Source organism: Pecten maximus, chromosome 13 (genome assembly GCF_902652985.1).
Source record: "Pecten maximus chromosome 13, xPecMax1.1, whole genome shotgun sequence".
Lineage (NCBI taxonomy): Eukaryota > Metazoa > Mollusca > Bivalvia > Pectinida > Pectinidae > Pecten > Pecten maximus.
The window spans coordinates 15918062-15944730 of NC_047027.1; the positions used below are offsets into that span (position 1 = coordinate 15918062).

The 26669-nt window shown below is 36.6% G+C and overlaps 1 protein-coding gene across 1 annotated transcript in view; it reads right to left on the reverse strand.

The window, feature by feature from the left end:
• Positions 1-7224: 7224 nt before the first annotated feature.
• LOC117340488 (hemicentin-1-like) overlaps positions 7225-26669 on the reverse strand; it is a 42948-nt gene continuing 23503 nt past the window's right edge. The window contains exons 23-32 of the mRNA XM_033902248.1: positions 25694-25993; positions 24582-24881; positions 22704-23003; positions 18099-18398; positions 17098-17352; positions 16163-16441; positions 14896-15024; positions 13905-14100; positions 11991-12059; positions 7225-11539 (exon numbers count right to left, since the gene is read on the reverse strand). Of these exons, the coding sequence (XP_033758139.1) occupies positions 11224-11539; positions 11991-12059; positions 13905-14100; positions 14896-15024; positions 16163-16441; positions 17098-17352; positions 18099-18398; positions 22704-23003; positions 24582-24881; positions 25694-25993 (2444 nt within the window). The 3' untranslated portion in view covers positions 7225-11223. The remainder of the gene's footprint in view (positions 11540-11990; positions 12060-13904; positions 14101-14895; positions 15025-16162; positions 16442-17097; positions 17353-18098; positions 18399-22703; positions 23004-24581; positions 24882-25693; positions 25994-26669) is intronic.

The window sequence follows — 26669 nt, forward strand, 5'->3', positions numbered from 1 at the left end:
AATTTCCGCCAGACATTAAATACCTATTAATCCATTAGCGAATATTCGTAATAGCGTAACTAACATTATGAAATACACAAATAATTGTAAAATCTACCTTGCGTTGAACTTGTCTTTGCATGTAAATGTGTGACCATTGAGGCATGACGATGTTAAGAAAGGTCTATTTATGGAGAATGTGGTGGTTCGAAGACTAGACTACTGTTATACTCAAAGGAAGGGCGAATATTTACTTACTGTCGATGTCGCTGTCCTGATGGAAGTGTTCACAGTTGTGCATGTTCTATTGTAGATGTATACCGTAACGGTAGTTAAAAACAAGGTAAATACTTTTAAAACTATATCATACATACGACTCGTTAATCCGAATTTGTATGTTAATTAAAGCTTATATATTATCCGCTACCAACCGAACATTAGTGTAAGACGGACGCATAGTCAGACACATTCGGACTACGGACATATGTCCGTGTTCAGACCGATTCGCCAATGAAGCCAGGTGGAGCTAAGACAATCTTACTAATCCTAAATTAATGTTGAAGTTGAAATGTGATTCAATAAAGTTCCCCTCTTCTTGGATGAAGGATAATACTGAACGTCTGGGTTCTTGGCTCAGAAAGATGTGACTGTTCTCAAATGTTGGAAGGTGTGATTTTGACGTAGTGTCAACGTGCGCCAAAGAAAATGATTTAAGCATTAAAACAATTACATTATCACGTGTATTTGTTTTGTTTGCGATACAAAATTAAACTAGAAAGAAAGTCTTTTTAGTTATTACATATGTATTAGCAGAGACATATATATGTCTCTGGTATTAGGTTCGAATGCCGTGTCAGCACTTATGCTGTATATGTGAATATTAGAGTGAGTGTTAATTTGAGTGAATGTGTGAGTATTGAGACATTTGTAATTAAGTATGTACTATGTGTAAAAGATGTTATTAACCTATTTTCCATGACGTCGACCTTGACTTGACCTTGACAAATCCATGTTATTAACCTTGACGTTTTCCATGACGTCGACCTTGACTTGACCTTGACAAATCCATGTTATTAACCTTGACGTTTTCCATGACGTTGACCTCGCATTTATGCTTAAGTTCTTAAAATCTATTTCCATTTCTGAATAATTCACGCGGTCGTGAAGTTGACCTCGACACAGTAATTGACCTAGATATATCTATAGTATCTGTATGATATTATCGACAATATCCCAGAACCGGCTTTTCTACATATATGTTGAAGGAATGTGTTTGAATGCCGTCATATAAATTTTAACAAAACCTATACATTTATCATACACGGACCTCAGGTGATGACTAACACAGCCGTTTAATTCATAGAACTAAGATTTGATTAATGTTTATCTTACAATTGACGAAGAAACTGAAAGAAACTCAAGTACAACACTTTAAACATGTGAAACTCCCTTTTCTACGAAAAGTACTGATTGGTTTGATTTCAGATTATGTAAATGAATTAATGTTATCTTTGAAAGATGTGTTTAGTTTCTAAAAAAAATGGCAAACACTGTGTCACAAAAGAGAGAATCTTGATATTTATCTATTCTTAATGGCAAAGTGATATCATTTAAAAGTTCAATCTTATTTGTAACAAGCATTTTTATTGGCTTAGAAATTTATGTTATCAGTCCATAACGTAAAAAATGACGTCGCCGTTTATAACGTCGCTTTTGATTGGCAGATGGGACAGTGTAATGATTTGTAAGAGAAACGTCGCCGTTTATAACATATTATGTTTTATGATTTATGTTATAGAGTTAAAACACAAACAAACCCGAGTGAACTCTGCTTCGCAGTTTATTAATAGTATGATCCGTTTTTTTTGTATAACAAAAATATACTCATGTTGATCCTTTAGTCAACATTTGAATAGGTGACATTGCTTGACATCAAAGTGATATTACTTTAACGACTATGAGTGATATCACTAAAAGATAGCATTTTAAATGTACAAAACTCAGCATAATCCTTGTAAAATGGTATGGCTTAAAGTATGTACGTGAGAAAATATGGATATGTAATTGTAAAATACAGTATAGTCTATGTGGGATTGTTGTCGTGTTACCCCGGTTCCATCTGAACCATGTCTCATTACAGTAGACAGCCATGCATGGACTCTCCTACATTTTACACCGCGTAAAACTTGGGACATTTAATAATTCATAGTATTCTGACAGAATATTCATACTCTCTACACGAAATAGTCTGTCAAGTTGAACGAATCGCACATTATGGTTCACAGCTCGAGGATAGAGTAAAAACAGATCTAGACGGCCCACGACCTAGCCTCAGCTCAAGGATAGAGTAAAAACAGATCTAGACGGCCCACGACCTAGCCTCAGCTCAAGGATAGAGTATAGCCTCAGCTCAAGGATAGAGTATAGCCTCAGCTCAAGGATAGAGTAAAAACAGATCTAGACGGCCCACGACCTAGCCTCAGACAAGGATAGAGTAAAAACAGATCTAGACGGCCCACGACCTAGCCTCAGCTCAAGGATAGAGTAAAAACAGATCTAGACGGCCCACGACCTAGCCTCAGACAAGGATAGAGTAAAAACAGATCTAGACGGCCCACGACCTAGCCTCGGCTCAAGGATAGAGTAAAAACAGATCTAGACGGCCCAGGACCTAGCCTCGGCTCAAGGGTAGAGTAAAAACAGATCTAGACGGCCCACGACCTAGCCTCAGACAAGGATAGAGTAAAAACTTATCTAGACGGCCCAGAACCTAGCCTCGGCTCAAGGGTAGAGTAAAAACTTATCTAGACGGCCCACGACCTAGCCTCAGCTCAAGGATAGAGTAAAAACAGATCTAGACGGCCCACGGCCTAGCCACAGCTCAAGGATAGAGTAGAAACAGATCTAGACGGCCTAGGGCCTAGCCTCAGCTCAAGGATAGAGTAGAAACAGATCTAGACGGCCCACGACCTAGCCTCGGCTCAAGGACAGAGTAAAAACTTATCTAGACGGCCCACGACCTAGCCTCGGCTCAAGGATAGAGTAGAAACAGATCTAGACGGCCCACGACCTAGCCTCGGCTCAAGGATAGAGTAAAAACAGATCTAGACGGCCCACGACCTAGCCTCGGCTCAAGGATAGAGTAGAAACAGATCTAGACGGCCCAGGACCTAGCCACAGCTCAAGGATAGAGTAAAAACAGATCTAGACGGCCCACGACCTAGCCTCTGACAAGGATAGAGTAAAAACTCATCTAGACGGCCCAGAACCTAACCTCAGACAAGGATAGAGTAAAAACAGATCTAGACGGCCCACGACCTAGCCTCAGCTCAAGGATAGAGTAAAAACATATCTAGACGGCCCACGACCTAGCCTCAGACAAGGATAGAGTAAAAACTTATCTAGACGGCCCACGACCTAGCCTCGGCTCAAGGATAGAGTAAAAACAGATCTAGACGGCCCACGACCTAGCCTCGGCTCAAGGATAGAGTAGAAACAGATCTAGACGGCCCAGGACCTAGCCACAGCTCAAGGATAGAGTAAAAACAGATCTAGACGGCCCACGACCTAGCCTCGACTCAAGGATAGAGTAAAAACAGATCTAGACGGCCCAGGACCTAGCCTCGGCTCAAGGATAGAGTAGAAACAGATCTAGACGGCCCAGGACCTAGCCACAGCTCAAGGATAGAGTAAAAACAGATCTAGACGGCCCACGACCTAGCCTCAGACAAGGATAGAGTAAAAACTCATCTAGACGGCCCAGAACCTAACCTCAGACAAGGATAGAGTAAAAACAGATCTAGACGGCCCACGACCTAGCCTCAGCTCAAGGATAGAGTAAAAACATATCTAGACGGCCCACGACCTAGCCTCAGACAAGGATAGAGTAAAAACTTATCTAGACGGCCCACGACCTAGCCTCGGCTCAAGGATAGAGTAAAAACAGATCTAGACGGCCCACGACCTAGCCTCGGCTCAAGGATAGAGTAGAAACAGATCTAGACGGCCCAGGACCTAGCCACAGCTCAAGGATAGAGTAAAAACAGATCTAGACGGCCCACGACCTAGCCTCGGCTCAAGGATAGAGTAAAAACAGATCTAGACGGCCCAGGACCTAGCCTCGGCTCAAGGATAGAGTAGAAACAGATCTAGACGGCCCAGGACCTAGCCACAGCTCAAGGATAGAGTAAAAACAGATCTAGACGGCCCACGACCTAGCCTCGGCTCAAGGATAGAGTAAAAACAGATCTAGACGGCCCACGACCTAGCCTCAGACAAGGATAGAGTAAAAACAGATCTAGACGGCCCACGACCTAGCCACAGCTCAAGGATAGAGTAAAAACAGATCTAGACGGCCCACGACCTAGCCTCGGCTCAAGGATAGAGTAAAAACAGATCTAGACGGCCCAGGACCTAGCCTCGGCTCAAGGATAGAGTAGAAACAGATCTAGACGGCCCAGGACCTAGCCACAGCTCAAGGATAGAGTAAAAACAGATCTAGACGGCCCACGACCTAGCCTCGGCTCAAGGATAGAGTAAAAACAGATCTAGACGGCCCAGGACCTAGCCTCGGCTCAAGGATAGAGTAAAAACAGATCTAGACGGCCCACGACCTAGCTCAAGGATAGAGTAAAAACATATCTAGACGGCCCAGGACCTAGCCTCAGACAAGGATAGAGTAAAAACAGATCTAGACGGCCCAGGACCTAGCCTCGGCTCAAGGGTAGAGTAAAAACTTATCTAGACGGCCCAGGACCTAGCCTCGGCTCAAGGGTAGAGTAAAAACTTATCTAGACGGCCCACGACCTAGCCTCGGCTCAAGGGTAGAGTAAAAACAGATCTAGACGGCCCACGACCTAGCCTCAGACAAGGATAGAGTAAAAACTTATCTAGACGGCCCAGAACCTTACCTCAGCTCAAGGAGAGAGTAAAAACAGATCTAGACGGCCCAGGACCTAGCCTCAGCTCAAGGATAGAGTAAATAACTGACTAATTAACAGCGGTATTACGTTGATATTTAAACATATGAAAAGTCATATTTGTGACAACCTCAAGTTAACTGTAGTCCAAGTTTCCTCTGACCCCAACACCAGACGTTATACATACCTTGACGGACACATGTCTGGTACTGGTAATAAAACAGACGTGATAGCAAAGTAATGGATGTAGACTGAAAGCCTTTACATTCATATAATAAATAACGAATAGATTTAATATACACATAATACTTCGGTGCGGTTTACAGCTTAAGGAATTGACAGTATTAGTACTATAATTATTATCATTGGTAGTTTAAACAATTATTTTGCAACGTTCTTCCAGAGCTATCCCAAAATGTAGTGGGCTGTCCCACAGGGGCTTAGCACGATTTTCCAAATGCTGTCCGCCTCCTCAACCAGGGACATATATATTATACGTCCCTGCCTCAACAGATAGTGGTAAACTGTTCCGTGTAACAATAATTCTTTGAAAACCATTAAACGTCAAAACCTGGTTTGAGTGAAAAAGGAGACTTTGGTTTATTCTGTTTAACGTCCTATTAACAGCCAGCGAAGGACGTGCCTGGTGTTGGAGGTGGAGGAAAGTCGGAGTACCCAGAGAAAAACCACCGACCTACGGTCAGTACCTGGCAACTACCCCACGTGCCTGAACATCACTCGGCCCCCTAAAGAGAACTCTCATGACAGCACTTGGTCATACTCCCTCGATCGTTCTGTAAGTCCCTTACTGGTGATATGGGTGACTAGAATATACGTACCGGTACGTACGTATTGTAGGCTGTTCTCCCAGATTTATGGTAAATTAGCATATCTCCCAGATTTATGGTAAATTAGCATATCTCTCGGATTTATGGTAAATAAGCATATCTCCCAGATTTATGGTAAATTAGCATATCTCTCAGATGTGTGGTGAATTGGCATATGTTTCTCAGATTGTGGTGAATTACTCTCAATTAGCTTATTTCTCATAATGTGATGAATCAGGATATCTCTCAGATTGTGGTGAATTCGCTTATTTTTCATAATGTAATGAAACAGGATATCTCTCAGAATTAAAATGTGGTGAATAAGCAGAGCTCTGAGATTGTGGTGTATTTCTCTGCTGTTGATGAACCCAGAGACCTATATCTCTGGATGAACCTAAGCGGTACTTCGGTTAGGCAATAACGACAGGGAGCTCTGGAGTCTACTGTTGACAGCGTCATCAGGTGGATACCAACTATCATCGGCTGTTTCATCCCTATTTCCACGACGTCCTCCCATTGGTGGTCAGCAGTGGTGATCAATTACTGCTCCCTGTTATTTCGTCACCAGTTCGGCTCGTCTACACCATAACTAACTTGATGCCCTCTCTGCCTTCCCTGCTATGGTCTTGATAGCTATCTTTCTTTTTTGCGTCCGTCAGTCCTAATTTCTGAAACAGCTTCTAAGCCGAGTGTGCAGTTGAATTAGCATATCTCTCCGATTTGTGGTGAATTAGCATATCTCTCAGATTGTGGTGAATTAGCATATCTCTCAGATTTGTGGTGAATTAGCATATCTCTCAGAAATTGTGGTGAATTAGCATATCTCTCAGAGATTGTGGTGAATTAGCATATCTCTCAGAGATTGTGGTGAATTAGCATATCTCTCAGATTGTGGTGAATTAGCATATCTCTCAGAGATTGTGGTGAATTAGCATATCTCTCAGAAATTGTGGTGAATTAGCATATCTCTCAGATTGTGGTGAATTAGCATATCTCTCAGAGATTGTGGTGAATTAGCATATCTCTCAGATTGTGGTGAATTAGCATATCTCTCAGAGATTGTGGTGAATTAGCATATCTCTCAGAGATTGTGGTGAATTAGCATATCTCTCAGATTGTGGTGAATTAGCATATCTCTCAGAGATTGTGGTGAATTAGCATATCTCTCAGAGATTGTGGTGAATTAGCATATCTCTCAGAGATTGTGGTGAATTAGCATATCTCTCAGAGATTGTGGTGAATTAGCATATCTCTCAGATTGTGGTGAATTAGCTTATTTTTTCATAATGTGATGAATAATGAGATCACATATAAAGATTGTGGTGAATTAGCATATATATCCCTGATTTTAGTGAATTAGCATATCTATGAGATTGTGGTGAATTAGCAACTAAAATTTTCATAGGGTTTAGCCTGAACAAATATTTTGCGTAAAATGCTTGGAAACTGCGTCCCCTTAAAGAGGTACATGGACATTAAAAAATAAGAAAACACAAGTCTCACTTTGAATTGATTAAGTTGCTAATTTTAATAACAAATGTATTATCTAATACTGTAATGACTGGTTATAAAATACATTCAATGCAAAATGAAGTTTTTATCGCTATATATGAACATGACATCATAAAAAACCCTACCTGAGCAGGCTATAACACAAAATTCTCCACAGAAACCATTATTTATCTACACAGAAAACAGATTTTATTTCCTATGGCTTCTTTTAAAGCACAATACTATACCAAATCTGGTTGTCAGATAATACAGCATGCCATAATACTCAGGTGTCAGACAAGACAGGTTTTGTTATATTTGAGCATTCATGATTCATAACTACACATCTATCTGACACTATAGTTATATATATACACATTTAATTATTCTTTTCATGCATCAGATGAAATAATATTGTTGATCCCTACACAACAGACAGAATCTATAATTCAGCACAACACTTAATAACTTAAACAGGTCTATAATAAAATTAGTTTAACAGTAACATTACTTTGGTAACTATCATATTTCTGTCATTTACAATATCACATTACCCTGCAATAAGCCCATGTCTGGAAATAATCCCTCTCATTATGAATTTCACTTCAGATACAATCAATACAGCTTTAATTATTCTGCTATATGCACTTTCTCCTTCTTTTGGTTAGATTCTATGTATGGGCCCCTGTGCTAATTGTAGGATAAATAGATGCACTTCAATCTGGGCTAACAAGCGTATTCTAGTTCTAAGTAGATAAAAGTTTACATTCAAATATGAAAGTGTTTAAAGCTAAATGCAGTTTATAAATACCAGTATATCTAGCACTTATAATTTACTGAAATATTGTCATCAATCACAGAACAGGTTTTTATGAACTTTTTTTTAAATTAATGCAAAATAAGTCCAACTTATGACAAATCAAAGTGACCTTTGTGTTTACCATTCTATAAATCATCTACATATTCTAATAGCGTTAATTTGTTTTAAAAGACAATGAAATAACACAATGATTCCATGCTATATTCAAGAATTAAAATTTTCAAACACTACTTTTGAAGATATTAAACCAAATCAACTATTTTCTGTTAATTTCCTCAAGTATTTTAGAGTAGATCACATGATGTATCTGTCCAGTGATAAGCCTGTGCCCGGTAATAAGATCATGAATTTATTAAATTGTATGTGGTATATGAATTATATAAGTACTTTTATATATATTAAATTATCACATTTTGCTTGGGACTACAACGTATAATTATAAATTGACATCAAGAACAAAAATAAATGTTTTCTACAACACAATGATGTATGTTACAACTACAACAGTCTAAATCAGAGTTAAACAATAAAATTAATTCAAAAAGGTTTTGATAAAAATAATTATGTTGGGACGGAAAATAATCATGCATTAAAACATATCCATTTACAAACATGCAAATTACAGTCGAGGCACATTTTTGAAATCTTAAAAAAAATCTTTAAAAATATTTCTTGGTTTTAGAGGTACATTTCAATAAATTTTTCAGGAATGTGTTTTTTTCTTTAACAATATGTAATGATTTATTCCCCAGACTGCCAGGGTTCGGGAGTAGTTCAGCCCAGTAAGACAAATTGCTAAATGTTAAAATTCATTTGATTCTTTTTACATACTATCACCAAGAACTACATATAAATGTAAGATTTTTTTTAACTAAATGAAAATTATAATAAGGATGGACGGAACAAGTTGATTGGTCAAAATATTTATCACATGACCATATATACACAACATAAATATGAAATATAATCACACATCCATATAAAACATCCACAACTAGTTGATTTTGAAAATTCCTACTCCATATTATTGTATTACCTGTACTTATCGCACAGAGTGAAACAAAGGGAAGTAACTCTGACATATCAGATCTTAAAAAGATTCCTGTAATTGAATATCAATAATTAAGATATCTCAGTTACTTTAACAGGTTCGTTGTGTACCAGTGATGAGTAAACTTATCTGAACTCTCAGGTTTAAAAGTGTAAATGGGGTTTTGACTTCAAAAACATTAAAAAAAAGAAATCAAACCTTTCAAAAATCATTAAAATGCCCTGTCTCGTTCCTTAACTTTCGTGCTATCAGCCAATATCAGTCTGACAGACTAGCAAAAAACGGTTCATCTGTCACTTGATAAAACCCTACGGATAAAATAATTTTAAGGAATTCAGTCAACATTTGAAGACAATTAGGTTCACATAAAACTGAAAAGGATTTAAAAGTAAATGATTTGTATAAAAAAAGTTTGATATATACTGAGCAAAGTAAACTAATCTCGATTGCAGAAAGCAACTAATGAGGGAGTATGTATATAAGACTAGAAATTTCCTAACACATCATCTACACAAAGACAAATAAATATATGTACATATGTCATAAAACATTTTTTTTTCTTTCACAATAAGTTGTTAATAAAACCCCCATGTACATTGTAACAGGTTCAGTCTGAGGAACACATGACTGAAATCGACCAATCAAAACATAATAGATTCACACTGGCAGTTTACATACCGAATATTATGCCTTTAGTTGAAAGAGTATTTTTAATTGCATCAGTCAATTTTGTTTAAAAATACAAAATAAATTGTATATAAATATTCAAAACAGCAAGATATCTATCAAGAAATATATTCATGAATATTATGCTCTTAGTTGTATAATTATTTCCTGTTGCATCAGTCACGAAAGTCTTTTACAAAATACAATGTAATAAAAAATATCATGTAAATGTTTAAAACAGAAAAATATGTAGATCTTAAAAAACAATCTCAAATTATTATCTTATACAACCATATAAATGATAAATAAATATTTTCCAATTTGGCTTTGGTATCCATCTTCCAACATTTGATAATTTGTTGTTGATATTCTTAATTCTATGACCTAGAAGCAGGAACATAAAATAAAATACTTCATATGTCCCTGCCCAGAAGTGAATGTTTACCTTAACATTTGTGTAATTTGTATAAATTTGAATTTCTTCGAAAAAGAGTACCTACAAAAAAAAAAAAAATCAAAAAATCCCAACAAAAATGATTTTATATGAAAATATGTAATTGTATACATGTTGTAGTATGTTATAACCTTATCACCACATGTGATACTGTTTGTTAGTGTTGGCACTATAGCTAAAGCTTTGATACCCCTAGTGAAACAATGATACAATACTCACAGGTGTCAATAGTGTAGCTGTAGTTGGTGTACCGACATGATCCTAGTTGAACCATATTTATCCGTCAATAAGCCCATGCCTGGTAATAAGCCCATGCCTGGTAATAAGCACATGTCTGGTAATAAGCCCATGCCTGGTAATAAGCCCATGCCTGGTTAATAAGCCCACCCATCATAAGGAATACAGTGACTCTACTACTCGTAACTTTTCTAACTTATCAACAGCTTTCAATGTGTATCATCAGTCTGAGTTACTGAGTGGTAGACACCAGGTGGCGTCAGTCTGAGTTACTGAGTGGTAGACACCAGGTGGCGTAGTGATGTCACTCATAGGACCAACGACAACCAATATGGAGTCTTCCTTTGATGGTGGCTGATGGTACCGGTCCCCTTGCCATCTTGGTTGGGGTTGTCTATTCTATGAAATGTCTATTGTAGGTTAGTAAAAATGCTATCGAATGCATGTTCCATTGTCTCGCAATAATTCTACTTAGTTTCTGTGTTGGCCCCCTGGGCTTATAACAGGAAAAATATGGTACTTATAGTGATTTTGATTAAACAACTCCATGTTTTTTCTAGTGTCACATTTCATTGTTGTATATTTAGTTAATTTGTTTTCTCTTATTGTAGAGCTTGTAGATGTATTTTTCCCTTAGTTGTCCGGACAACTTTAGTTGTAACTCTGGTGAGAGCTCATAGTTGTATCCTTCCCAAATAGTTGTCCTGATATCTTTAGTTGTAGTAACTCAGGTGACAGAGCTCGTAGTTGTTTCTTCCCCAATAATTGTCCCGATGTCTTTAGTTGTAGTAATATTGTTCGCTGTTATCAGCGTTGTTGGAGTAATTTCGGTAGTACATATCCCCGTTAGTAATGATGGGTTCTCCCTCGGCCTCCTCGCGGCGTTTCCTCCTGTGTCGTCGGCGAGATGTACTCCGATGTTCCCTTTCTTCTCCCTCACCCTCTTCACGTTGCCTCCTCCTCCTTTTCTTTGTCCTCCTGCGGCGGCGACGTTCCTCGTCGTCGGCAGTTGTTGTGGCTTCGACAGTATACTCAAGTGCTGGGAGATGAGTTTGGGGCGTGCGATGACTACGGCGGTGGTAGTGCTCCACCGAACTGTACAAATAAATTGGTGAATAATGTTAGTGAGGAGTAATTAGTTTTATTTACCTGGTCATGTTACAGAAAATATCATTAACATTCAAATTTTATCCCAAAAATCAAAACATGTAATAACTAACTGCACTCTACACAACAATGTCCCTGTGGACAATAAATGTCTTCTTCTATTACATTTTTAAGAATCATCCTAATTTAATTTTTTTTTTTTAAATGCATGTAAAATTACATATTTATCATACATTTCAATATTGCTGTTTTTTAATTTAATTTAATTTTTTTTTCAATGCATCAAAGATTACATATTATACATTTCAATATTGCTGTATTTGAATTTTGAATTAAGAAAATTACAGATGATTTTGTTTTTCAATTTTAATTTACACCTTAGAAAAATCACAACCAATTTTCTTTTTTGTTATTATATCACATTATGTATAACACATACTCTCCATCTAGTGAGGTTCCAGACGGGGGAATGGTCTGATACTTCAGAATGTCGAAATTCTCCTCAGCACTGTAAAGAAAGAAACACAAATTTAAAATTTAAAATTCAATGATTTTTTCCATGAATATTTATGAAAATGTTGAATGATAAATACCTTAAAGGAGAGATATTCTGATATGCAGTATACCATGTTTATCCTCGAATAAGCCCCTTCCCATAGTGTAAAATTTCAGTACTGTTTTTATCATCAAACAACCCCCTCCCATAATGTTTAAGTTTTGTGTCGTATTTATCCTTAAACAATTCCCTTCCCTAGTGTAAAAGTTTAATACCATATCTGTCCTCAAATAACCCCCTCCCCTAATATTAAAGTTTAATTCCATATTTATCCTCAAACAAGTCCCTTCCCCTAGTGAAAATGTTAAGTACCAATATTATCCTCAACTAAACCCTTTCCCTTAGTGTAAAAAAGTTTAGTACCGTATTTATCATCAGATAACCCATTCCCTAGTGTGACAGTTTAGTATCATATTTATCCTCAAATAAGCCCCCTCCAATAATGTAAGAGTTTAGTACCATATTCATCCTTGAATAAGCCCATTCCCCCATGTATATGTACATCTATTACAGCCTACAGATGACTTACATGACCACGTCCTGACGAGACACAGCTAATTACTCCCTCTAGGATTCTCTATAGCTTTACCTACGTATATTTCTATTAGAATATCATTGCCTACAGATGACTTACATGACCACATCCTGACGAGACACAGCTAGTTACTCCCTCTAGGATTCTCTATAGCTTTCCCTACATATATTTCTATTAGAATATCATTGCCTTAGAGATGACTTACATGACCACATCCTGACGAGACACAGCTAATTACTCCCTCTAGGATTCTCTATAGCTTTCCCTACATATATTTCTATTAGAATATCATTGCCTTAGAGATGACTTACATGACCACATCCTGACGAGACACAGCTAATTACTCCCTCTAGGACTCTCTATAGCTTTCCCTACATATATTTCTATTAGAATATCATTGCCTTAGAGATGACTTACATGACCACATCCTGACGAGACACAGCTAATTACTCCCTCTAGGATTCTCTATAGCTTTCCCTACGCATATATTTCTATTATAATATCATTGCCTTAGAGATGACTTACATGACCACATCCTGACGAGACACAGCTAATTACTCCCTCTAGGATTCTCTATAGCTTTCCCTACATATATTTCTATTAGAATATCATTGCCTACAGGTGACTTACATGACCACATCCTGATGAGACACAGCTAATTACTCCCTCTAGGACTCTCTATAGCTTTCCCTACATATATTTCTATTAGAATATCATTGCCTACAGATGACTTACATGACGACGTCCTGGGGAGACACAGCTAATTACTCCCTCTAGGATTCTCTATAGCTTTCCCTACATATATTTCTATTAGAATATCATTGCCTACAGGTGACTTACATGACCACGTCCTGATGAGACACAGCTAATTACTCCCTCTAGGACTCTCTATAGCTTTCCCTACGTATATTTCTATTAGAATATCATTGCCTACAGATGACTTACATGACCACATCCTGACGAGACACAGCTAATTACTCCCTCTAGGATTCTCTATAGCTTTCCCTACATATATTTCTATTAGAATATCATTGCCTACAGATGACTTACATGACCACATCCTGACGAGACACAGCTAATTACTCCCTCTAGGATTCTCTATAGCTTTCCCTACATATATTTCTATTAGAAATATCATTGCCTACAGATGACTTACATGACCACGTCCTGTCGAGACACAGCTGAGGACTCCCTATAGGATTCCCGATAGCTTTCCCTACGTATATTTCTATTAGAAATATCATTGCCTACAGATGACTTACATGACCACGTCTTGACGAGACACAGCTGAGGGCTCCCTATAGGATTCCCGATAGCTTTCCCTGTACACTGGTTCCCTATAGACGACTGGTTTCTCTACATAACGTGGAATCTCAATGGTTCGGATAATCTCCTTTGGTTCCTCCTTGATCTCGGTCGGCTGAATCTTCTTCTTTTGCTGCTTCTGACCACACACACCTGAAGTTTTGAGGAAATGTGTAAAAATTATTATCATATATATCACATAACTAGTTTGTTCTTAGTAAGCTTCCGTAATATGGCTTCTAATGTCATAATATCATAAGACATGTAACATTACACACTAATGTGTCATCATATATAGCCCACAACATCAAAATAAATATATGACATCACAGAATCGTCTGTGCAGAATGAAACAACTGTCAGAGTCTTATATAGAAGTTTGAAAGTATTCACTTATATTCTCAGAAATACAAGTGGTGTGATGAAGAGAATCATACAATCGTGGCTATTTACCAGTAATCATTAAATATAATTAATTCTATATGCCAAGTAAGCCTTTCATATAGTATCAAATAATTGAACTTTAAAAAAAAAGAAAAAACATATATGATACAGCTACTTTCTTTCAGACAATTAGAATTGTCTCATTTAGATTATAATATCAATATCTTAATACCGGACACATTAAAGTTTGAATTGGCTTTGTTTTTATTTTGTACAAAATTCTGTTCATTTTTCATGAAAATGAAATACAAACATGTTTAATCTACTTTATTGGGCATCTAACGACAATCTGTTATATATCATAGAAGGATAATTTCTCCATTGTTCCCACTCCTTTAGGCATGTAACAAGGGGAATAACTCATGTAATTTAAGGTACAGAAATTATTTTACCAGGTACGTTGTATGTAATGGGGATAAACTCCTTTAGTGTATGTGTTATATCTACATCCTAAAGAGAAATAACATTTCGACTTTATGGACAATAATTGGAGACTTTTCCAACCTTTCATACAGCAACAGCAGACGACGAGAAGAATGACAAGGATGATAAAGAGAATAGCGAGGATAATGGCGGCGATTGTTCCAGACGTTAGTCCAGTGTCCGCAGTAGACGCCCCCGTGGCAGGTGTAGCTGTAAAGGTTAATGTTATAGTCAATTAGTGTTGTCATGGCGATTAATTATGATAAAAACTGGAACAGTTACATATTGGATATTACTTCAATGATTCTATTTAATTTTTAAAATGTTTGATTTTTTTTTTTTTAATTATTGAAATAACTCATGTATCTTTTTTAAACACAAAAGGTTTAGGAACCTCAACAACTTTTAAGTTCTGATTTCTACCTAATGGATCAACCTCAGAATGATACCACACTTTCCTGTGTCAGGAATGTTTGACCTTATTTATCTACAGGTAATTTTCTTTCTTTTTTTTGTATTTGTTTTTAAATCATTCTCATGAAATATGTAGCTCAGCTATGGATTTTGGGTAGGTATATTAATTTATACCAGATTGAATCTGAGGAAAGTTAAATAAAAAAAAAGTGTTTACTACTGGTATGGGAAGTTACATTGTACATCAGGAAACAGGTGGACATAGATCTATTATTTGTGTTGAGTAATTATTTGTAATATATCACAGCACTTTATTAGAGATTAATGATGAGTGTCATCTAGTAGTCAACTTATCCACACAAACAGGTTGAGTGTATGACAAACAGAATCTTAAACTCTTCATCACTTTCCAATATGATTTTATGAAATTAAGCTAAACATATTCATATCATTCAAGTCCAAATATCAGAAACCTATATTAGATCCATTTACTGCTTATACAACTCATAATTTCATATAGTTTCCGTTTTAAATAGGGGTTCAAGTTGTTTTTTTTTTGTTTTTTTTTAGATTTTCTCCAAAGTTTAAAAAAACACGCTTGCACTTACACAATTCATAATGTTAAATAGTTTGCTTTTTTCACCTGAATAAGGATTCAATTTCTTTTAGATTATCTTCAAAGTTTAAAACAAAAACATACATGTACTTGCATAAACAATTGATAATGTCAAATAGATTTCATTTTCAACAGGGTTCATTTTTTTTTTCTCCAAAGTTTGAAACAAAACATACTTGGTTTTTCTCAACAATTTTACCGACAAGAAATCCCTTTATTTTACTCTATCCTATAAAAACGAAAAAAAAAAAAAATCTTTCTTGAAAATAGCAATGTTTCCAGTATATATTCTGATGTTAAACCAAATTTGATTCTCACTTCCAGTTGCTGAACTTCCAGATGAGACTGTGAATGGAATGGCGGCAGACTGTCCGATAGAGTTGGTAGCATAACACGCGTATGTTCCATAGTCGTCGGAGGCGCTGATCGTCACGGTGTAGCTCTGACTGGTAGCACTGGTGAGGGACACACCATCCTTTGTCCAGGAATACGCCGTCACAGACGGATTGGACACAGTATTACACTGCAGGGTCTGAGACTGACCGGAACTCAGCACAACCGATGACTGAGCACTGGTAACTGTACTCACAGGAAGATCTGTTCAGCAAAACAAGAGATAAAGAGACATTGGCCAATTGGAGTTACTTCCCTTGAACATTTTTTACTTCAGGCTTCAACATTGATAAACTGACCCATTCTACAAACTTGTCCAGTGTCCAGTCCAACACAGTCCAAAACATTTATTAATTGTGATTAGTTTTAACCCTCATTGAAGAATATTGATATTTTACGACATGAAGTACATGTATTTCAAAATATTATATAAATATACCTGCTAAGAGAGGCAGGTTTATAGAAGTTTACAGAACTGATATTCATCGAGTACAACTACGACAGAAAATTCAAATCTATATCTTCGGATCACCAACACAAAGTGCATATGATACATTGTGTTAAATATTTGATAAATAACATAGTAACACAACTGACGAAGGAAGACAACTTTGTGACTCGTGCCCTGACCGGGCCTCAAACTCACGATCTACGGCACCCAATCACCTAACCAGAAATACCCGCAGCTTATACCACTGCGCCACATCAGCGTTCTTAAAAAAGAACGTTTCAATGGCGCAGTGATAGTTGGCTGATATATATATGGATGGGCTTATACCAGGGCTAGGTTTACTCCTGAATTAAAATTGTCAAAATACCTTAGCATTAAGTTACATTGTGTTTGTCCATTAGATACTTACATAGGACAGTGACGGTCAATGTTCCTGTTTGCGAGCCCCGGCTATTAGAAGCTGTACATCTGTAGACACCATCATGGCCTCTGTCGATGTTGGAGATAGACAGGGTTGCAGTACTGCCAAAGGCTTGGTTTGTGCTGACCTTGACCCAGCTGAATGTGGGGTTTGGTGTTCCATCTGATGTGCATGTAGCCGAGATGGATTGCCCTTCATTCCTCGTCATTGAGGCAGGGGAGACAACTGTGTTCTCGGGAGCATCTGTAGGTATTGTCAAATTAATAATACAGTGTTCCAGTGATAAACATTATTTAAGAATATTTCCTAAACTTCTCTGAACTCTGAAGGGACTATAGCTACTAAAGGTCATATATGGGCCTGCATTTATCATTAAACTATTTGGTAGAGCTGTCATAACAGGATTGTTTGGCCAGATAAATTTGATTTATTTCTGATATATTTGATTTGAAGGCAATATCTTCAGATATATATTGGGTTTGTAGGCGATAAATTGCAACTTATTGGGTTTGTGGATGATATATTTTGTTTGGCCAGATATAATAGTTAGTGTATTTGGTTTGGCCTGTAATATTTGGTTTGGCTTGTAATATATTTGGTGTAATATATTTGGTAATCCAGTATAATGTTTGGTTTGGCTAGTAAGACTTGGTTTGGCTAGTAAGACTTGGTTTGGCTTGTTAGATTTGGATAGGCGTGATAGATTCAGTTTAGTCTGTAATATTTGTTTAGTTGTGATATATATTTAGTTTGACCTAGTTATTTAGTTTGACCTAGTTAATTCGTTTGACCTAGTTATTTAGTTTGGTGAAAATCTTACATGTGATATATATTTAATTTGACCTAGTTAATTCGTTTGGTGAAAATCTTACATGTGATATATATTCAGTTTGACCTAGTTAATTCGTTTGACCTAGTTATTTAGTTTGACCTAGTTATTTGGTTTGACCTAGTTATTTTGTTTGACCTAGTTTTGGCGAGAATCTTACATGTGACAGTGAGGCTGGTGAGACTACTCTGACCAGTTCCGATACTGTTGACGGCGTTACAACGGTAGGTTCCCGTGTCATCTGTTGCCAAGCTACTGATGACTAAAGATGGACTGGAAACTGTCCCTCCACTAAACCGTGTGTTACCAGTTGTGGAGATGGTGCTACTGGCCCCATTGGTGACCTTGGACCAATAGACAGAGGTCACAGATGGAGATGCACTAATGGTACAACCCAGGGTGGTCGAACCACCACGAGCCACACTGTATGAAGCTGACCCTATAGTCACACTGGGTACATCTGGGGGAAAGAAAATGAAGAATATATTAAATAAGGCAGCGATTCTATTATAAATTATTATTAAACTTAATCATACTTCACAAAAGATAAGCTGTGAAATCATTTATCTGTTATGATATTAAACTCAAACATGTAAAATGTATGTTTCCTACTATTAATTGAGATCTGAATTATCAAAAATTGTTTTTTTATTAATCTCATAAATAGACATTACCAATATAATTATATTTTTCTTAACATTGATTGTGTAATATTAATATAAATACACTGTATAAGATAAAATTTCCATTGATCTTGCTGTGTTCTTAAACTTATAAAGTCTAGAAGAACTAATTTATGCCTGATAAATGTATCATAAAGATATATTAATGAGTTATCAAAGTTTTTAAATCTACCGAATTGACATGAATATAATTATCAATAAAAGTTACAAAAAATTGAAATTTTCAGAATGTGAAAAGAAATCCACATTCACGAAAAAGAGAGAGAAAAAAAAAAATTACAGAATGAATGTAAAAATAATTATTTGCAGCAAATTAAATGTTTGCATTACAATGTTCTGGTAGATTATACGGTTTCTGTGAACGTTATTACTGACAAAATTACATCAATATATCATCAATAATGAATAATAATATATAAGTAACATAATATAAGCTAGTGGTGTAAATTGTAACGTTGTGGTGTCTGACATCAAACACAGTGATTATCTTAAGTTAATAAATGTATAGGCAAAAAACAAAATTATCTAGAAACATTAAATTAATGTTCAAGCTTAAGCATTAAAGCCATAAGTGACCTTTGGCCTCCTATGCAAAGCAGCCATGCAGGAACTGAATTCCTCAAAAAAAATTCTTAGAATATCATTTTTCTCAGAACAATATCATAATTGCTTCCTTTTGAAATATATATTTTACACAGATATAACAATTACGATTTATATGTATCCACTTTTTGTTTAAAAAATGTAAAAATTGTATTTTTTAATAGATTGTGTTTGAAAAAAAAAATTAATTGAAAACATTTCTTAGATAAAAGGTTGTTGGTTGAAAAATTGACAAAATATTGTTTCTGAGAAATATGAATCTCTAAATGATTTTTGTTGAAGAATCAGTGCTTGTGCTTATGCTGTAAATAAATAAAGCGGCTCAGAGTAATTGGTATAGCAGTCAAACAATAAGCTATAAGCAAATCTAGGTTAATTAACCCGTAACACCTCAGCTATCCTTGGGCTGCCGTTATAAAAGAAATAATATGTCTGAGCGAGAGAATTTTGTCATATTTCATACAACCCAGGGATACCAGGCCCTGGTTTCATGCTTCCTTAACTTGAAAAAATTACTTTACTTGAGTTTTTTCAGGGGAAAGCATTACAGAATTTAAGGGGAAGAAATCTTAATTAGGAACATTGAAAAAATAAGGCCCAGTAACCAGAAAAAAATTTACACTGTAAACAGTGTTAACAATACCTATCATTCAAATCACTCAAAATATGAGCCCAAGGATAGTGTTTAAGAGCAAAATATAAAAGGCAAAATAAGCTGTAAAATAAAAATTAATTTTTTAAATACATTATAATAATTTCAGAGATAAAACTTTTTATTAAAAAATGATATTATATATTTTTTACATTTTCAAGTTTTTAATTACATTCAAGAATATATATTTGAATTTTGATGCTTGGATGTTGATACATTCAGCTCATATGCATTATGAAAAAAAAGGATATCCAGAAAAAAAAAAATAAAATTCTATTAAGCATCATTAAAATGTGACAAATAAGAACAGATAATTTTTTTTTTAAACATAATGAAACACATAGTAATTCATATTCATCCAGAAATTTACCAGTAGTCATGCAGGCATGCTGTATTGAAATAAAAATGAATAAATAAATGTATAATTAACTTATTTTTACTAAAAGTTATTTAAAAAAACATATACAATCAATATAATGTGACTCTATTGAAGATCTGTATAATCTGATCCCTAAATACTCTGACATTCCAATTCATTCAAAATAATGTAGCCTTAATTCAAATGAATGAAAACCTTGAATTGCAATGAGACCTGAATATATCCCACAACCTGCTAATTCTGAAACCCCAAATATTCTGACATTCTTTCTAATCTGACATCTACATAATTTAACATTCGGGTGCTATATCATTTCTTATGAAACTGATAAGTATTCCTACTTCTTGTGAATGAAGTAAGAATCATTCAGAACCACCCCAGAAATTCCGACATCTTGTCTAAATGGACACCTAGGATATCTGACATCCTGTCTAATATGAATTCTGGCATCAATTACTTCACTTTTAATTTCACATTTTTATAAATTCAATATTCTGCCTAATCTGAAGTCTGAATAATTATAATATTCTGCTTAATCTGAAGTCTGAAAATTAAAATATTCTGCCTAATCTGAAAATTAAATATTCTGCCTAATCTGAAGTCTAATAATTCAAATATCCTGCCTAATCTGACCTATTTCTGTGTCAGAATATTGAGGGTATTTACTTTGGGATAGGACTAAAAGACAGGTTTTGAATTTTATCTGACTGTATAAAGATGGGTCATTAAACAAATCATGACAATATGTTTGTAATAATAAAGATAAAGTAAAACAAAATTACAAAAATATAAAAAAATAAAGTTTTCATGCATGAATATTACTTTAAATGAATGCATAAATATATATATATAAATGGAACTTGATTTTATTTCATAAAAATAAACATGCCACAATCCTCACTCTACTGAATTTGTATGAATAGAAATATACATAGTTCAATTTTAATTTCACTACAAAACTATCTTTATTGTAAAAAAAAAATAAATGAAACCATAATTTACTTGTAGGGCCTGTGAGAAAATAAAAACATCAAATGATACGAAACCGACTTCACAAACAAACATAAACGAAAAGTCAAAACACTTGAAATAATTTTATTCTGATGAATGTTGAATCGGATGGATGGTTCAGATAATTTTTGTGGTATCTGCACATTGCATCAGAACATCGCCAGAGCAGGTAGATTAAGCCAATTCAATTGTAGCTATAGTGTGGAAGATAAACTAAAGTCCTTTGTCTTTCCCTTGGATACCCAAAGGTATGTAGGTGATTGATGCATTAGGATAATCTCAGAGCTGGAGAACCAATCACAATACTGAACAGGCAGAAGGCAGGTTCTCATAACTTATTTCGTAGAATGTCTACCAGTTTTGTCCACAGTATATATATTTCAATACAAATTTAAAGGACTGTTGTCAGCCAACGATGATTACAATTTACAGTAATAATTTGTGACCTTGTCTTTTGACCTGAAGGTCAGAAAACGTATATCCAAGTAAATCAATTTCAATACTATATAAGGAAGCAGGTAATGACGATTTGGTACCCATTATTGCATAGAACTAAATTTCTATGTATAGTGAATGATTTCGACCTTTGACCTTTTGAACTAAAAGCAATCCTGTAAGCAAGAATTACATTTTCAGTAAGAAAGTAATGTGTATGGAGACAAACAGTTAGCAGTCTGTGGAGCTCAAGCATATTTAAGATAATAATTTGACTTTTAATCTTTTGACCTCAAAAGCGACCTCATGCAAGCTGATTTGGCGGGGAAAAGGGTGTATGAAGATTGAGAGTGATTGGCCTACTGGAGCTCAGGTCATTGGCCTACTGGAGCTCAAGTCATAGGCCTACTGGAGCTCAGGTAATACTAAATAACCATACTGGAGCTCAGGTCATTGGCCTACTGGAGCTCAGGTCATTGGCCTACTGGAGCTCAGGTCATTGGCCTACTGGAGCTCAGGTCATTGGCCTACTGGAACTCAGGTCATAGGCCCCCTGGAGCTCAAGTCATTGGCCTACTGGAGCTCAAGTCATTGGCCTACTGGAGCTCAAGTCATTTTAATTGGCCTACTGGAGCTCAAGTCATTGGCCTATTGGAACTCAAGTCATTTTGGGAATTATAGAAGCAAAACAGAAAGGGACAGTTGGATGCATGGAAAAATGTCAATGCAATTTCTCAAAAATAAACAACACGCAATACAAAACATAAAACAAAAAAAATCAAAGAAAGGTACTGAAAGCATGTGGTACAGATTTTTCTTCATTCGTACAAGTAGTAATAAAAAAGATATATATTCTACCCAAATCTTCCCTGATTCCTATTTTTTTCCTTTTACATAGTATATGAAAATCAACCTTTCCACACAAAATCTCTTACAAAACATCTGATAATGACTACACTTTACAAACTATGTATTTGATGTTATTGTGTTGACCGTACTTACCTCCAGTCACGTAGAGATAAACCTGACTGCTGGTTCCCGTCCCGACATTATTGGTTGCCTTACAGTAGTACGAGCCCTGGTCGGCGAGCACTGCCGAGGAAATAACCAACGATGGAGAGCTTACTGTGCTTCCTTGATAACCCGAGCCGATTGTCATGGTTGAAGTGACACCATTGGAGTCCGTGTGCTCCCAGTAGACGGTGTTAGCTGCCGGGGTAGATCCGACAGCACAGTTCAGAGTTACAGAACTTCCAAAGCCGATACTGTAGGAGGTCTGACTTACTGTCACTGATGGAATATCTGGAAAAAAAAATTAACACTAGGAATGAAAATCAAATCATTACTTAATATTCAAACAATTTACAAATGTATATACAGGTACTACCTATATTCAACCTAATAATATGCTTACAAAGCCACAAAAAAGGGTGTGCTTCATAAAATCATGAAAAGATAAATTTCTATTTATATACATGTACCTCTATGTAGCAAAAATAAAATAAAGTCTTCGGTTAAAAGACTGAAGATTATATTTGCAAATCAGTCACGTAGGGAACTTTTTTATATCTTTCAATTAGCACACCTATCATCTTTTCCTGAAAAAAGGTGGGGTTGTGTTTAATTATAGGAACAGATGTGTATATTAGGTTGGATATGGTAACAATTTTACTTTGATCCAAGATCTGAGGGTGGACATACTGCAGGAGGAGGAAATAGAATTTATACAAATATTGCATGTTTTATAATGTTATACAGCCATGTCATAAATATCATATACTAAGACAAAATTGTAATGTTATCATGACTTCAATGAATCATGTCCTGATGGTATCAAACAATTGTTTTGTTAGGGGAAAACTTAACGCTCTTATTGTTTCAGTTGAAATCAAAGTCTGTCTTAAAGTGAAATGACCTTGAGAGTTATTTACATTTTGTATTTCTCACATGTATGAACAATAAGCACAGAAGACCAGACAACATCCATAGGGACATCTTCAACAGGTTTAATTGTTTGTATGTTTCGGCATACTTGGTATGTCGTCCTCAACCTGTAGAAGATCTACCGAACGATGGATTCTGTGATTATTGTTTATAAGTTTTATGTACTGGCCTCGTGTACTCTATTTGGAATTCATCCTATGGAGATGACTATACGTACAGAACTACCTATACTGGACGTTGGATCTTGTTTTCTTTGTATAATATGTGTGTGTTAACCTCACACTTGATCTTGGCAGTGCAATATGGAACTATCAAACGTTTCAATTTGTCATTTACCTAAGGGCTCCTGACATATCAAAATAATAAATTGGTTTGATAAATTACATTGAAACTCTTTATAGACATGAGTGGGCTGGTAATACAGTATCGGTCTGGGGTCCACACAGATGGAGAGAGTACACAATACTAACTTCCTGTGGAGGGAGTACACAATACTAACTTCCTGTGGAGGGAGTACACAATACTAACTTCCTGTGGAGGGAGTACACAATACTAACTTCCTGTGGAGGGAGTACACAATACTAACTTCCTGTGGAGGGAGTACACAATACTAACTTCCTGTGGAGGGAGTACACAATACTAACTTCCTGTGGAGGGAGTACACAATACTAACTTCCTGTGGAGGGAGTACACAATACTAACTTCCTGTGGAGGGAGTACACAATACTAACTTCCTGTGGAGGGAGTACACAATACTAACTTCCTGTGGAGGGAGTACACAATACTAACTTCCTGTGGAGACTGAGTACACAATACTAACTTCCTGTGGAGGGAGTACACAATACTAACTTCCTATGGAGAGAGTACACAATACTAACTTCCTGTGGAGGGAGTACACAATACTAACTTCCTGTGGAGGGAGTACACAATACTAACTTCCTGTGACGTAGAGATAGGTCTGACTGCTGCTACCCTCGCCGACGCTGTTCGTCACAACACACTTGTAATACGCCTGGTCACTCGAGGCCGCAGTAGCAATGGTCAGGTTTGAGGAGCTGAGAGTACCACCTCCATATTTAGTTCCATCAATCGTGATTGTTGAGGCGACACCGTTAACAATTTTCTGCCATCTCAGAGCAGTTGCTGTCGGACTAGATGTATAGGAGCACGTAAGCGTGATTGTGTTTCCAATGATGACAGTGTACGTTGAAGATCCTACATTCACAGTAGGTGCACCTGTAACAATTAAGTGGATAGTATTAAAGGATGTCAGATTATTGTGTTCCTTCTACTGTAATATTGACGTTTAATACAAAATACGCCATAATATAAACGAACAGGAAAGAAATGGGATATTAAGAAGCACATTACCAACTTACGTAAGGCATTGTGTTTTAAAGACCTATAAATGCCATTTACCATTGCCCGTTAATCTGAAGCCAATGAAATAGGATGACAGTTAATTGTAAAAATGGCTGTTTCAACGTACAACAGAAGTGAATACCTTATTTACCTGTTATAATCCTATTAGATTCCATATATACTTAATGTTTGTTTGTTTGATTGGTTTCTAGCCCAGTGAACAGTCAGGGTCATTTTGAGGCAGGGTCACCTTGTAGTAGTTGATGACTACCTAATTGAACAACATACAGGATGCCTGTCACATGCCACCCAGAACAATTAGGGTAAACTGTCTTGCACAAGGACACAACCAAGACTGGCCAGATTTTCAGCTTCCAATGAAACACAAACCGACCTCAGGGTAGGGAGCGTCGAACCTCACACCTCAGATCTTCACCTGAGGATATGTGGCCGGTGCTCCAACTGAGCTTTCCCTTTCTATATAAAACAGCCACATATGATGGAAATATAAATATATGCAGTGAACTGTCTAGTTCAATAATGACCCACAGTTCCATCTCATCTTCATAGATCTACAATACCTCATGATTAACCAATTAGGAATGTGGTCTTTAGAGACGTCATCATGTGATACATCTGTATTATTAGACAGGTTTTTATTACTGACAAGTAAAGATAAGACTTACTGCCGGAGACAGTGAGGTAGGCCTGGGAGCTCCTACCAATACCGACACTGTTCATGGCTGTACACACATAGTACCCTTGGTCACTGTTGGCCGCACTGATGATGGTCAAGGCTGGCGTACCCAACTGACCACCAGAAAACTTGGTACCATCAATGGTCAGTGTGGTGGTCACTCCTCCATTGATTCGTTCCCAGGAGATGGAGGTGGCCGTCGGAGAAGAGGATATGGAGCAGTCGATGATCTTTGTGGCACCCTGGACTACACTGTATTGTGACTGACTAATGGTCACTACTGGTACACCTGGTGAACAGTAATGATGAAGTTAAGTTATCTGCCAATCAAACTAGAGTACATTTGTATACATTTTTATACTTATGTGGTATACATCTAGTCGCTACGGATTAATCTTCCCTCTACTACCCCAGCAGAGTAACCTGCCTTCATCCATTCCTACAGTTACCTGCCCTCTACGGTCTCTATAGCATAACGTCACCTTATCCCTTATAGAATAACCACCCCTCTCCCATTCCTATAGCATTTCCTGCCCTCTCTGGTCTCTATAGTATAACCTCCTCAATCTCATTCCTACAGAGTTGTCTCCCCTCTCCGGTCTCTATAGTATAACCTCCCCAATCCCATTCCTACAGAGTTGTCTCCCCTCTCTGGTCTCTATAATATAACCTCCCCAATCCCATTCCTACAGAGTTGTCTCCCCTCTCCGGTCTCTATAGTATAATCTCCCCAATCCCATTCCTACAGAGTTGTCTCCCCTCTCCGGTCTCTATAGTATAACCTCTCCAATCCCTTTCCTACAGAGTTACCTCCCCCTCCCATCCCTACAGAGTAACCTCCCCTCTCCCTTCCCTACAGAGTTGTCTCCCCTATCCCATTCCACCAGAGTTGTCTCCCCTCTCCCTTTCCTACAGAGTTGTCTCCCCTCTCCCTTTCCTACAGAGTTGTCTCCCCTCTCCCTATA